At 40.0% G+C, this 15,966-nt stretch overlaps 1 protein-coding gene across 2 annotated transcripts in view; it reads left to right on the top strand.

Moving 5' to 3' along the window:
• LOC115220416 overlaps positions 1-14,270 on the top strand; it is a 19,638-nt gene extending 5,368 nt beyond the window's left edge. The window contains exons 2-6 of one of the 2 annotated variants that reach the window (XM_036509859.1): positions 4,033-4,086; positions 5,508-5,566; positions 9,463-9,597; positions 12,955-13,062; positions 13,398-14,270. In XM_036509859.1, the coding sequence (XP_036365752.1) occupies positions 4,036-4,086; positions 5,508-5,566; positions 9,463-9,597; positions 12,955-13,062; positions 13,398-13,557 (513 nt within the window). In that variant the 5' untranslated portion in view covers positions 4,033-4,035 and the 3' untranslated portion in view covers positions 13,558-14,270. Of the gene's footprint in view, positions 1-4,032; positions 4,087-4,183; positions 4,567-5,507; positions 5,567-9,462; positions 9,598-12,954; positions 13,063-13,397 lie in introns of those variants that run through there. The other variant, XM_036509861.1, reaches the window with a different exon arrangement.
• Positions 14,271-15,966: the final 1,696 nt, after the last annotated feature.

Here is a 15,966-nt window from a genome sequence, read left to right as displayed (position 1 = left end):
GAACTACCGAGTCGATGTTGTCGTAAATTTGGATAATCCACCTGAGGAAGCCAAGGCCCAGCCCGAACTGTGCCAGGGCAGATACCAGGTAGCGATGGTCGACCCTATCGAATGCTTTAGATTGGTCTAAATGGACCAGTGCCCCACCCTTGCCAGAATCACTATTAAACCCCTCTATAGTGTACCGCATAAGATGGAGATTATCCTGAATGGTTCTGCCGGGAACGGCACATGTCTGTGCCTCCCCGATCAGACCATCCGCGACACGCGCCAATCTTTTTGATAACACTTTGACCAAAATCTTCAACTCTGTGTTTAGCAGAGTGATGGGCCTGAAATTATCAATGCACTCCCCCTTGATCGGGTCCTTTCTGATGAGTGTCACTACTCCCCGGCGCACAGATCTGGGTATGAACCCGTTCTGCTGCCAGTTCGCATAGACCTCCGCCAGTAGGTGCCCGAACAAGTCTGGCATACTCTTATATAACTCATAGGGTAGACCATCTAAACCCGACGCCTTGCCCGCGCCGCAGTCCGCCATCGCCTCAACCACCTCCCCAGGCGTGATTGGCCCTTCACAGCCCTCCGCATCTCGCCCCGATAAGCGCGGCAGCCCGTCGAGGAGGTCCGTAAAGGCTCTCCTCCTATCCAGTCCGCCGCACTCACCGAAAAGCTGAGCGAAGTGCTCCTGAAAGGCCTCACACATCTCCTCGGGCTCGTTTATCAACTCATCTAGTTGGTTCGTCATAGATCGAATCGTGGCGTCGTTACCACGCTGAGCTTCCACCACTCGGGCCCATCTCACGGCGTTGATTCCTTCACAACCCATTGCGCGGATCCTAGCCCTGACAATGCAGCCCATGTGTTTGGCCTCGAGGTGCTGGTTTAACGCCAGTCTCTTGGCCATCACCTGAGCCGCAGAGCCAGTTTTCAAGGCTTTCTCTAATTCCTTAACTAGAGTAGATTCCCTCCTAGCCTCTCTAGCCACTAATCCTTTGCTATATCTAATAGACTCGAATTTGATGGCTCGCTTGAGGGCATACCACCATTTGTTATTAATGATGGCACCAGATAGCGCCCTCTGAATTATAGTCCTAATCCGGTCTCTGTACTCCTTAATCGCCAAAAGGGACGTATTAAGTTTCCAGTAACCGGAGCCTCTATTTTTAATCTTATCTATGTCAAGCTTACAGGTGACCATTTTATGATCACTGTAGCTGACCATGTAAAACTGTGGACACTTAGCTATTTTTCTGTCTACTTTTCTAATTAGTATCCTATCTATGTATGACCTGGAAGATCCGTCGCTGTTTGACCATGTCCACAATGGAGCGTTCGGAAATTCCAGCCTATAAGGATCTGCTAGCTCAAAGCGGCTTAGCAGTTCCATGAAGCCACTGTTGCCTTTTCTATCTGGACGCGAGCCAACACAATCTACATCCGCTTTGCAAATTGTGTTAAAGTCTCCTAGCACAACTAATGAATGCGAAGTACCAAGAAAGTTTTCCAGTTCTCGAAAATAATCACTTTGCCCTTTTTGGTTGGGTGCGTAAATTGCAACCAGTCTGATAACTTTACCGTTACTGAACGTCAAATCCATGACGACCATCCTGCCTTCTGGGTCTGAAAAAATTAACTTTTTCTCAAAAACCCGGTTTCTTTTTAATAGGACCAACACCCCACCCCCGCCTGTAGGACTGGCCGGAGAGAAAAAACTCTCGTAGCCGTCAAACAGCGGGAGTAGACCTCTTGGCCCCTCTAACCGGGTTTCTGTAGCAACAATAACATCCAAATTACGCGACCTGATATCGTTAAGGAAGCGACCTTGCTTCCCGCTTGAACCCCGGCCGCGCACATTCAAACAACCAACGTAAATGCAATCCATGACTTACCCCTATCTCAGTGGTTCGACTTGTTTTTCTTCTTCTTCTTCACTTTTATTTTTTTCCTGGGCTCGTGGGGGAGTTCGACGCAGGCCCTCGTATAAATATGGAGATATGTCCAATCTCAGAGGGCCCACGTCGTGAAAGAATTCGGATTTTATCCGTCCGTAATCCTTCCGGCCTATTCTTTAAACAATGCAGTCTTTTGTTTTTTTAATTTTCTCCACCTTGGCCATGGCTGCCAAAACGTTAATTAGCCTGTTGTTGGCAGCCTTAATGGCCATAAATGTATTCGTCGCTTCTTTCCTCTTTTTTTGGCTCTCTTTCTGAGGGGTGGTTTCTGTTTTCTGTTTTTTTGTTTGGTAATTTTTGACCACCCTTCCTCTTTTTCCTTTTCTTCGCCGCTTGTTGTTTCTGTTGCTTCTTTGGTTTCTGTAGTTTCTGGTGTTTTCTCTTCTGTTTTCTCTTCTGTTTTTTCTTTTTCTGGCGGTGCTGCTTCCTGCGGTCTAGGTTGGCACTCCGCTCTCACGTGACCCTTTTTACCGCAGCCGAAGCACCTCGGCTTTCTGTCCTCCACAAACACTAACACTCTCTCCTCCTCGCTGATCCTCAATATCTCTGGAATTTCTTCCAACGTCTGGACCTCCGCCTGTATCGCCATTGAGATGCATTGGCCTTGCCAATACTCCTCCTCCTCTACTGTAGCCTGGAGGATAGTGATCTTGTCCTCCAGGCCTAACATCACTGCCGCCACTAGGTATGTGGCGTCCGCTTCTGGCGGAATATTTTTTATTAATATTCTTGAGGTCCTTCTGCCTCTGTACAGGGGGAGGAGGACTATATTTTCCGCTTTTAGAGGTTCGGTTGATAGCTTCTTGGCTATCTCCTCAGTCCTGAACCTCATCTCAACCGTTCCAAATTTTCTGCCACGGTTTATGTATGTGATGTCCTTCCATATTGTCTTTAGACAATTCTCGATTTTTTCCTCTTCCACTCTTTGAATGGTTTTCATCGTCGTATTATATGTTTTGTAAATAATCCTTCTTTTATCTACTTCCTCTGTCTTTCTGACGTCTGGTATTACTGTCACTTCATTACCTTCCTTTTTCAAACATGCTGCATATTTTTCCGTGTTGATTTTTTTCTGTTTTTTTCTGTTTTTTTCTGCGAACTTCTTCGCTGGGGCTTCTTCTGTTTTCGGCGTCACCGCCGGTGAACTTTCTTCACCTGATACAGGTGAATAGGAGATAGGAGTGTCCATCTCTGGATGTGGCTTTACAAGCCTTTTCGATTGGCTTTAACAAGCCTTCAAAAACTTCTGGCTTCGCAAGCCTTTTGTGTGTATTTTAAACTGTTCCACAATAATTGTTTCACAACAATTCCCCCGCGGCGGGGGGGGGGGGATTTTGATACGTAGCCTTCGCGCGAAGGCTAATAACAGTTTTACACAAAATACACAATATATAAAACAAAGTAACAATAATTAAATTAACAAACCGGTAATAAACAACAATCGACAAAACAGACTAGCAATCAATTAAATGGAATTGTTAGCTCTCCTTTTTTCTCTACATTGTATACTTTATAGACAATAGTCTTTTCTTTAATTTAATTTTTTATTATCCATCTGGACTATTCCATTCCTGCACGCTAATTTTATTTTTAATTTATTCCCATTCATGTGAAACCACTTATTCAGTTCAAATCATTGATGCAATTTTATACCAATTGCTATTTTAACTTTTGTTATGTTACGATTATATGATACTTTAGTTTGAATTTAATTATTACTAACTACATATAATTCAATTGTTATTATTATTTTTATTGTTAAAGTGAAAGCATCTGACATAAAACAGAAAAATATTTTTGTTTCACTTTTAACACGTAATACTGAAATAGTGGAGAAGATATGATATTGCTATGGGCTCGCTCTAGGCAAGAAGTTGAACACTTTTTTTTGCCCATGAAACTACATGGACCCTAAGTAAGGCATGTATAAAATTTGAATGAAATTGGTTGTGTAGTTCTCAAGTTTTAGGGAAACAGATAGACAGATACACATTCTCAGTTTTATATATATAAAGATATATTTACAGTAAGACTTCAATCATTTATAGACCATTTTCATTTTTGTGTCTTCTTTCAGGCGATGGCATTCAACCCCAAAGAATATCTTTCCAAAAACTGGATCCACTTGCTGGTCTGAGTTGAAATGTTTTTTTCATTTTCTTTCTCCTTTGACTTTTTCTCCTCTTCCTATCTTTCATTTTATCCTCTCTCTTTCTTTCTGTTCACAGTTGGCTCGCTGGATGGCTTGTTATATTTCCCGTATTCAAGACAAACCGGGAAGAGCCACTGCAATGTCACTCAGGCAAACGGATCTCATATCATAGCCACAAAAAGGAGTGAAGAACACATTGCATACTATAGTCTGTAGTCAAGAAAATGTAGTTTCAGGTTCAGTCCCATTGTGTAACAAAAATGTTACGAATGGCTGTGAATGGAATCAGGACAGTGTATCCCCATGAATCAAATTAAGCGTTAGGTTCGAAATTCCCATACAAGTAAGTTCAACACAAGACACCTGAAGAAGGCTGGAACATACAACAGCCAAAACGTAGTGAAAGCAACAACCAAGATGATGACACCTGATCGACTAATATAAAAACTATACTTATTCGTAATATAATGTTTTTTCGCCTAATTAAAATTAAACTGTAACTCATTAACAGCCACTGACCCATTTTTTGGGATAGATTTAACATTTAATGTTAATGATATTATGAAGAATTTTGCAATTCTGCTGTTATATACTTGATATTTATAATATACTTCAGGTATACCATTAAAATATAATCAGAAATATAATCAGGGTCTTTAGGAGTTAAGAAAATGTAAAGAATTATAATATTTATAGTTGATGGTTTAACTTTAATGGGTTTAGAAGTAAGAGCGTGTAATCAGCTGACGATTATTATGATGGATAAACCTAGCGTTTCGTCGGTTATGACGACGAGAGTTGAAGTCGATTCGATCGGCAGAACAACATGTTCGTGAAATTAACGTGCAACTGGCTGAGTGCTCCGCAAACACGTGTATCCTTAACATAGCTTTTGTTCGTCTTCACATTCTGAGTTGAAATTCCACCGAGGTCGATTTTGTTTCTCATCCTTTCGGGGTCGGAAAATAAGTACCAGACGAGTACTGAGGTCGATGTAATCGACTTGTCCGCTCTTGTGAAATTGCTAGCCTTGTGCCTAAATTTGAAATTAATCATTTGTGGACATTGAGGGTGGAAAACAGGTAGAATCGTTATTGCATCGAGGGAAATGCTAAGCGATATGTCTTTCGGCTATTTACGTTCTGAGTTCGAATATTACTGAAGCCAACTTTGCCTTTCATCCCTTTTGAGGCCGTTAAAATAAAGCAATCAAGCCGTTAATTAATGGAGTTAATTTCATCGACTCACTCTCTCCCCATGTTCCAAAATTGTTAGCAATTATATGTCAATGCTGACCATCACAAGTGAAAATTATTGATTAGTTGAAAATAGGTAAGTATAATGAAAATCTCGTTTCTTTTTAAAAATCCCTAAAAGAAATTGATTTTTGTTTTCAACAGATATTGGCATTTGTGGTCGTAATTTTTGGTATGGGAATTGCGCAGCTGAGAGAGTCACGGTAAGCCTTTTATTCAATGGTTTTACTACTTTAACGTGGAGGCGCAATGGCCCAGTGGTTTGGGCAGCGGACTCGCGGTCGTAGGACCGCGGTTTCGATTCCCAGACCGGCCGTTGTGTGTGTTTATTGAGCAAAAGCACGAACCCTGCTGTACTCTTTCACCACTACTTTCTCTTCCTCTTTTTTCCTGTTTCTGGTGTACCTGTAATTCAAAGATCAAAGAGCCAACCTTGTCTTACTCAATGTCATACTGAATCTCTCCGAGAACTACGTTAAGGGTACACGTGTTTGTGGAGTACTCGGCCACTTGCATCGGCAGTTCCGTTGATCGGATCAATTGGAACCCTCGTCGTCGTAACCAACGGAATGCCAGGTACACACACACACCATAACAAAGCACCATTCCTAGGTGGTGAATTGGTGAAACTATAAAAACTTCGGATTAAATATTTTATAGTATTTGTTCCAGTTCTTTGAATTGTGAGACTAAAATCTTTTCACGGTGTTTGGATGGTAAACTGTATCTGTTACCCGGTTCGACACGACGACCACCACCGCCTGTCTTTTGGGTGCCTTGAGTGGCGTTTACTCAGTTGAAAGCATTTAGATTAGGTTTTCGGTTTGAGGAAAGGTTCGTGATTCGTTCACACCAGTCTTACGGGCTCTGACTAAAGTATAAAATAAACAGTTATGGCAGTGAAATCCCTTGTGACTTTCTTCAAACAGACGGATGGGTACGGTGTAGAAAATCTCAATTCGTCAATCATATCGACCTTATTGCTTGTTTCAGTGTAGTCCATCATTTGTTCTATCGATCTTTAATTACGAATTAGTTAAGTTGTTACTCTTTCAGGCAAAAGGAATGCGAGTCCATTCACTATTTATTGACACCTGCATACACAAATACAAAGATATATACACGTCTTTACACAACTGTGACATGCTTCCACACAGGTTCAATCTAAATTCCATTCTCAATATATTGATCGAAGTTACAGTAGAATATACGTGCTTAAGGCACCGAGTAGTGGAATTAGAGTCGGAACCGCATGGAAATGAGACGAACTTCTAAAACATACGGCTATGCCTTCGGTTACAATACACTTTTTGTTATATTTTTTGTAAATAATACGAAGTCGTCGTCGTGGCTGATGACAGTACAGCCTGATTGGCACCCATGACGGTGGCTCGTAGAAAGCGCAAGTCGAGCGTGGTCGATGCCAGTTCCGGCTGACTGGTTCCGTGCCGGTGGCACGTATAAAGCACCCACTACACTCTCGGAGTGGTTGGCGTTAGGAAGAGCATCCAGCTGTAGAAACCTTGCCAGATCGGATTGGAGCCTGGTGCAGCCTTCTGGCTTGCCATCCCTCAGTCAAACCGTCCAACTCATGCCAGTATGGAAAGCGGACATTAAATGAAAACGACGACGACGATGATGACGATGTTGATGACGACGACGATGTTAGATGTTTCAAAGGGCGGGTTGTATATGGTTATTATAAATCTCAGTGGTTGACTGATGGCTTCTTTTATCGACATAATATGAGTAAAAGATGAAATGTGGAAGTCTGCAAGTAACAATATGCTGCAGGGTGATTTTAAAGCTGTAAAGGAACATAACTGAATACTGCAAGGCAAGTTTATCCATAAAGGGACATAATTTTCAGAAGTGCCAACGAACGAAACTCATAGCTCTTGAGTCACCCTGTAACGTCTGCCGGTATAGCGATTTTAAATTACCTCCCATTCAGATTACACTCCTGGCTAACTTGAAATCGCTTTTAGTTTACCCCCGGGGGTAATTCAAAATCGATTTCAATTTAATCCCTACGATTTCAGATTATCCCCACCACAAATACTTCCCGAAATGTTCGTCACCGTGACAGCAAACAGGAGAATCATTAGTATATTCCACCCCCTTTCTTGCAGCTGCTTTTCCTCCTACTCTGCCTCCTGCTTCTCCTGCTACAGCTCCTCTTCCTCTTGCTCTTTTTCCTCCTCCTCCTGATCCTGTTCTTGCCCCTCCCGCTCCCGTGCTGCAGCTGCTCTTCCTCCTCCCTCTCCTCCTGCCGAAAACAGAAAACAGCTGATTATAGTTGCATTGTTGTAGCAATGGGTTACTTTTCCAAATTGTCTGAGTTTACACCTTTGAAAGATCATATAGCAGCAAGTGTGATAAAGTTTCCCTTTGAGATACAGCATGAGTGTATAAAAATTCAGATAAATGACCAAGGAAGAGAATTTGCTAACAGAGTACTACATAAACTGACAGGAACACAGCAACACACGACAAATGCTTATCACCCTCGGCAAATGGCCTCGTTGACCGACAGAATTGCACTATAAAAGATGCCTTTATCAAATCCCTTGAGGACCGTGGCAACGGGGTTGAATGCTTACCAGCAGTTCTGTTCGCGTATCGAACAGCCAAACATTCTTCAACACATTTTACCCCGTTTCAAATTTTATACAACAGACAAGCTACACTTCAGTTGAACTGCAGCGCAACCCAACTGCCAGAGATCGGGACAGTTTTGGAAATGATCGATCTCTATCCAGAAAAATTGATGTTATGGCAGCTATTCGAGGCGGTATCATTTCTCGAGATGCGTCCAATATTAGAAAAGCTCAGTCCGTTCAAAAAGAACGATACGATAGAAAACACGATCGACAACAGTTCAGTAATGGAAATAAAGTTCTGCTCAGAACTTCAGATTATTATGAGGCTTCTTGAAATGGGGTTGGAGTGGTCGGTAAATCGAAATCTTTACACCGGTTATTAATAATAAAAGGTTTGCATATTTATTTTAAGTTCTATTTTCGTGTGGGCAGCACTAAATCTAAAGGGATATAACTATATACTACAAACCAAATCTATTTCATCGTTCCTTCGTATCTGACAATCCGTAACTTTATAAATTTTGCAAACAATGGCTTAAGACAAGCTACAAGGTGAAACTTATTGGGGCACAGGTGTTGTCAATCAAGTCGATTCCAAAATATTTTCAATGTCCCGTGAACGATGAAAAACAAGAGGACGTTGATACGATTTAAACTTCGACTGTAAAGGGACATAACCAAATAATGTAAGTTATTTCGTCCGATACTGCACTTCTTACTGCTTGCTTTTTGCTCTTGCGTCGAATGAAAGTAAAACCCTGGTACGATGACCCAGTGGGAGGCGGAGGACATGTCCGTACAAGCGCATGCTCTGGATAGCTATTAAGTGGAAGGCTGCTGGCTGATGCGTTCGCGCAAGCAGTTCTTTGTTAGGAACGGTATCATAGGAATGCTATCATCTGAAGTTCTCGATGATTCTCAGAGCTCTGCTATCGGAAACATCGATCCTTTTTTTCAGGGTCTTCAAGACGGTCCACGTTTCTGCTGCATAAAGGAGAATGTAGAAAGCCAATGCATTGTAGATGCGGAGATTCATCTTCCTGGATGTAGAGAGGTAGCTCCAAAGGGTCTGCCATAACGAGTACACGACTTCGGCGGCCAGACTACATCTGCGGTTGACCTCCAGAGTCAGCTCTCCATTGTTGGGGAAAGTGAAGCCAAGGTGGATGAAGGAACTGACAAACGCCACGATATCGAGGCCAGTATGGAGAAGGGAGGGTCCTATCCATCTCCGACATGCATCAGCTTGGCTTTCGTCAAACGCACCTGCAGGCTAAGCGTTGCTGATTCTTCTCTGTATATTGTCAGTGCATCCCTGATCTGGTCGATCAAGGTGATATTGTCCGCATCATTCCAAAGCTATATTTTTTAAAAATGTAACTGTACAGAATCGATAGTAATTTTTTAGTAGAGTTAATAACCAGATAAGTGATTTAAGGCCCGGAGAGGCCAAGCAAATTATTGTCTACATCGCATTTTTAACTTTTTTTTTATAGAACGTTTACGGATACTTCTACACCGGAATATATAGGAAGGATAAAGTTTCCAGGATATTTCCGAACTGAAGAAGAACAAAAGGAATGGGTGAATATATCCAAGAAACATGATGTAGGAAGCGTATGTTGCAAATCGTAAGTGTGTACTATATTTGTACGTGCTTGATCACGCAGATACACACACACACACACACACACACACCACACACACACACACACACACACACACACACACACACACACACTCGCATGCATACATACAGGTACACAAACACCTACGCATGCACGTGCACAAATAGATGAACATAAACAGATACTGATGTAATTTAAAAACAGGAAATAACAGACATGCATAGATCAATGCAAACTGTGTGAAACTGAAACTGAAAATAGGACAACGTAAGCACTTGAGCTTATGTTCTGCAGCCATCAATACACGAGGCGTGTTGTAGTGGTCAGAACATTATACAATGTAATTCGTAGAAAGAATATTCCTGCAAATGCTTTCAAACACTTACATATAAATATACATAAATACATTGGTGAGGATGAATGTCAGCGTAAATGATGGGATACAACCGAGAAGCGATGTCGCGTTGAGAATTCAGCAAACAACGACCAAGGATTAAATGTCTGGATCTAGAATGATCCATATGATTCAGAAATATAAATAATATTTCTTGTGTTTTAGAACACGACGTTTTAGAAATAAAGATATCGAATATTGAACCGGATGTTATAAATCACAGTTATTTATTGTATAGACCTCAAGTAATAGATATGGACTAATGAAACACGGCAACAAATTATACGGGTGTGTCGTTGAGCCAGGGGTAGAAATCCTTTAGCTAAACCCGATTTATAAACGACCATGATACGTATTATATTTGAGTTAGTGGAAGAAGGAAGGAGTCTCGTTCGGCCTTTCAAGAGTGTCGTTGGTTCTTTCCAGACTATCAAAACAGTAGTAAGTCATGAAGGATGCTGTCCTCTCAGCCTTGACGAGGCGTGAATTTACGTGACAGCGTAGATTTATTTAACAGATCGTATGGTGTTTGCTGAACACAGCAACGGATTGAGTTTACCAGTTAATAACAGATATTATAAATATTAGGATTATTAAAAGATTATAAATTTGCATCGCTGGATTCAATGAGACGTTCATCTTTACATAATCTAGCATCAACAGTCCGGTGTTTCTGGAAATATAGTTATTGTTTGTTGTTTGTTAGTGTGTTAGATCGAGGAAAAGCTTAATCGAGTAGGCCCCTGCCGAAAGGTTTCCCAGCTGGAACAAATTTAGCCTTTCCTCCTTTCGATCTGGTATATTTCGGATAATTTATTCAAGATGTACTTCTTTTAAAATGCTAGGCTAATGAATGAGAAGCTATTTCCAAACATGAAACAGATACGTAAAAGGTGTAAGAACCTGTTGGGAGTCGTCAGTGTTGAAAAGTGTAGTGAATATTTTCTTTTAGGAATTCATAGATTTGCAAATTATAATACTTGAGACTTACGGCTTATACAATTTATTTTTCATAGAGCTTGTAGAGAACTTCGAAGAGGTGGACTGAAATTAAAGTGTGGCTAAATTTCGCCAGTAGGTGAGGGATACTTTGCTTTTGCCGTTGAAGATCCCTCATCGTCTCGAAGGAATATATTTAAAGAAATGACATTGTAAAATAATCCTTGACCTGTAATTCGTGGGGAGAGGGCTAGTTAATTACATCGACTCCAGTGTTTCACTGGTACTTAATTTATCGACCCCGAAGAGATCAAAGTCAGAGTCGGCCTCAGCAGAATTTGAACTCAGAACACAGCGACGGACTAAGCATTTAGCTAAGCATTTCGTGCAGCGTGCGAACGATTCTGCTTGCTCTCTAATCTTAAATAAAGAGATGCCATATATTAGGTTGGCAACTAAGCTCCCGCCGTCTTTTAAAATTTAAATTTTAAAAAAATTTGAATAAAAAAATAACAACTAATTAATCAATAATGTATTCACTCTTGTTGTTTACAACTTCTTCCCAACGTTCAATATGGTTTTTCAATACCTCGTTGGTAGAAATGACCCAATTGATGCAACCAAGCTTTCAATTCTGCATTAGTATTGAACGAAACTCCGCGCATAGCATTTAAAAGAGATGAAAAGAGGTGCAAATCCGTTGGTGCCAAATAAGGAGAGTACGGCAGGTGTGGTAGCACATCCCAGCCACGTGTTTGAACGGCTTCCTTGGTCATATTGGCGATATGAGGGCGGGCGCTGTCGTGCAGCAGAAGAACTCCATGCTGCCGATTAGGTATTTTCTCTTGAATAGCCGTGTTGAGTCATTCCATCTGTTGACCATAGAGTTCCGCGTTGACCGTTTGGTTCCGTTCAAGCAATTCGTAATGGATAATCCCTTCCCAGTCCCACCATTCGCACAATATCGTTTTACGCGGATGAAGATCTTGTTTCCCTCACGGTGTCGCTTGTTTACCGGGGCTAAGCCATTTCTTACGTTGCTTCATATTGATGTACAGGCAGCATTTTCCGTCGACAACAACGATTCGGTAAAGAAATCGTTGCCTCTGTTCATGAGTTGAGCGGTGACGAGCAAGAAAACCATCAGAGATTGTGGCTCGTTGACTTTTGTTGTTGCCACTTAACGCATGCGGAACCCACGCTCCATACTTCTGAATCTTTATCATCGAGTGAAGATGCTTCTCTATAGCAGTGTGGGAGCATTCCATTTTCTCTGCCAGTTCTCTTGTCGCTCGACGAGAATTTTCGAGCAAAATGTGGTTTAATTGCTCTTCATCGAACTCAACTGGACGGTCAGATCGAGGTGCGTCTTTGAGGTCAAAATTTTCCATTTTTGAACTTGGCATACCAATGACAAGTGGTTCTTTCAGCTATGGCACCCTCTCTATACACAGCACAAATGTCGCGAGCAGCTTTTGCGGCCTTAGAACCTTGATTAAAAGCAAACAGAAGGAGGTTTCGAAAATGCTCGTTTTTTATAACTTGGCATTCCATTTTAATGATATGAAAATAAACAAAAATTAATTGAAATTAACTAGAAAAACAAAACCAAAAAAGAAAATAGATTCCAAAATGATTCAAAAATAGAATTCTCGAAAAAAAATATTATAAAATTTAAAAACCCAATAAATTCCAAAATTAAAAAAACCGTGGCAACTTAGTTGCCAGTCCAATAATTAGGAGTATGGTTTTGGCTACACGTTATTCCAGTATTCAAACATAAACATGATTTTGATGCTAAACATTTCAGTGCCGTACTAAACCACTCAAATGCTTAGCTTTCTTCTCTACTTTACGATCTGTAATGTGAACATCATGTCTCTTTGTTCATTGGTAATTTGATTGGAGGAAAGCTTGAGCTACTGTGAGAATTGGTATGGCTCCAAATTGCAATACAGCATGTTTGGAGAGGAATTATTAAATTTTGAACAAATTTTTATGTAAGAGCGTCTTATTGTATTTTGAAGAAATGTTTCTTGGACAACTCCGATTCAAATGGAAGACATCACAGGAAGTATGCGAGACATTGCACAATACCAAAATCTGAAACAATTTTACTATACAAATCAGTGCAAGTGAGTATTTTTCTTGAATTCTGTTACTATTTTTATTTTTAGGGGGAATCATGAATATTTCACGGAATTAATGGTAAACCCATTGGGCTATTTCTGAAAACTTTATTCCTCTGTTGTGTCTGTATGGAAAGAAAGTTGCTCATCTGCTACTCACTGAAAAGTGAAAGAAATTGGGATGCAATGAGTACTTGATGCATTTTATGCAGAATACGCGCTCTCTCAAAGGTGTCGACTCCCTCCTTAACACTACATACACGATCTCTTATCTTTATTTACATATACGCATGCACCCACTGCCACTACATGTATATAAACGTGAATTGAATTTTTTACAGACAAATAACTGGTTGTGAGATGTGCACGTGCGAGACTGAGAAACATCTCATTTCCATGGTCTGCGAAAACATCAGCGAGGGTGAAGTTCATTATTTTGTCGGAAGGTTTCCTGTTGAGCAATGCTGCGTATGTGTACCTAACAACACAAGTAATACATAATGTTTTACCTCGTCTTTTCATACCTCTTCCCACTCCATCCTCTTTAAACTAAATTACTGTCTTTTTCCCTCATCCTTCACACTTTCGCCTTCCGTCACACAGTAACTTTGCTCTTCTCTTTCTTACTTTTCCTTCCTTTCCTTTAAATTTTCTTTTTATCGGGATATATTTTTATCATTTTTCCCCCTCATTCTAAGCTCAATTGCATTTCTTAATCTTTAATTTAAATTTTGGCTTCTTTTATATTCTAGTTTTATTACTTGTTATTTCTCATGCTTGACATAGTCTGTATCATCCTGTTAATTTTTCAGTCGTATCTACACCATAACTTTTACATAATGTTTTTCGAATCAAATATTACTTATATATATATTATATATATATATATATATATATATATATATATATATATATTATATATATATATATATATATAATATATATATATATATATATGTATGTATAATTCTTTCCGCCATGGTCAATCGGACATGTCTCTCACTGTAAACCACTGCTTTATCAAAAGTTGCCCAATCTGCGTTAAATGCTTATTCGTTGAAACTGCTATCCATAGACGCTTATAGATATTCACAATTAATTAAAACTTTCTTCATTAGTGTTTTGTCAGAACTGCCTGATAAACAGTCATGTGTAACTGCGAGTAACAATTTGTGAAGTTTTGGTTGGGTTTAATAAAATTGTATTCCACTCTACCTTTCTTTGCAATTCGAGTACTATTTTTCCACATTGTTTTGCATTTCTGAGCTTACTTATGTGTGTGTGTGTGTGTGTGCGTGCGTTTATGGGTATATATATATATATATATATATATATATATATATATATATATATTATATATATATATATATAATATATATATATATATATATTATTAGTGAATTGAAGAAATGGAGTTGAACGAAGATTGAACAGAAATCGTTTTATTGCATTCTACACGTGTTTCGAAAGCCACAATTTACCAAATTCCGATTGAATAAGGAGACCATATTGTGTCTTTCTCTTCAGGAAGAAATAGGAATTCCGTTGGCAAAAACAAAAACAGAACAGAGGCGCAGCAAAACAAATCGAACGAGGCTCATAAGAGCCCAATATTAAAATTCAATTATCCGCACCAATGCACGGTTGCAACACCATATGGTTGTACCTCCAACCGTGCTGTCTTCTGCTGTGATTTTTGCTACCAAGGTATCGGTTAAACTTTTGATTAATCTGCAACAAGATTATTCATCTTTCTATTTCACCAAATATATATATATATATATATATATATATATATATATATATATATATATATATATATATATATATATATATATATATATATATATTATATATATATATATATATATAATATATATGTGTGTGTGTGTATGTATGCATGTATATATACCTACATGCATATGTATGTAAAGATATTTATTCTTTATTCCTCACGGGGGGCTAAACATAGAAGGGACAAACAAGGACAGACAAACGGATTAAATCGATTAAATCAACCCCAGTGTGTGACTGGTACTTATTTAATCGACCCCAAAATGATGAAAGGTGAAGTCGATGGAATTTGAACGTAAAGTCAATCAAAATACCACTAAGCATTTCGCTCGGCGTTCTGACTGTAGCGTAACTGATATTCTCACTGTTTGAGAGATATACTAGAAATGATCTCGTGCTAGATAACAACCATATAGAGCTACTCAGCCATGTTCCAGTTCTAGCGACAGACGACCAGCCAGCCAACCATGCTCCTGCACCAGCCATGACGACGCTAACTTACACCAGCGACAGACAGGACGCTCTCTATCTCTGTCGCCTTCATCTCGACGTCGTCACCCTCTGCCACGGCCGTCAACAACGTCGTCCTTCAACTACGTCGTCTCCATCTCCGTCGACTTCAGCAATACGTACACAGCACTCGCCCAGGCCTAAACCCCACGCTGTTGTGAATATTTCACCGAGGGAAACAGCTCCAGTTTACCTGAAAGAAGTTCCTGTATCAAGAGACTCGGCACGGCATTGAAGCCACAACCGCTACACGACATATGTTCAACCGGCATTCTGCCTTGTGACCCCAACATCCTGTTACAGAACTGTTACTAATCTGTACCTCACTTACGATCTGGTGAACTAATTCCATCTTAACTCAATATGCTGATCTTATGCTCTGTATTCTGTTTTATATGCATACACCTTCTGTCGCACACACGAACACAGACACAAACACCTATGCGCACGCATTCAGACACTGCACTTTGCTAGCACCTATACTTTATCTTTGTACACTTTGTAAATAAAGTCTTGCTCTCTCTCAAACAGTAGAACGGTCGTCATCCTCATTCCTTTTGGCACTGTATTTTACATCATGTATTTGGCTTCTTATTTTGTTAGGTG

Source organism: Octopus sinensis, linkage group LG16 (assembly GCF_006345805.1).
Source record: "Octopus sinensis linkage group LG16, ASM634580v1, whole genome shotgun sequence".
NCBI lineage: Eukaryota > Metazoa > Mollusca > Cephalopoda > Octopoda > Octopodidae > Octopus > Octopus sinensis.
This window is presented reverse-complemented; position numbering and strand designations above follow the sequence as displayed.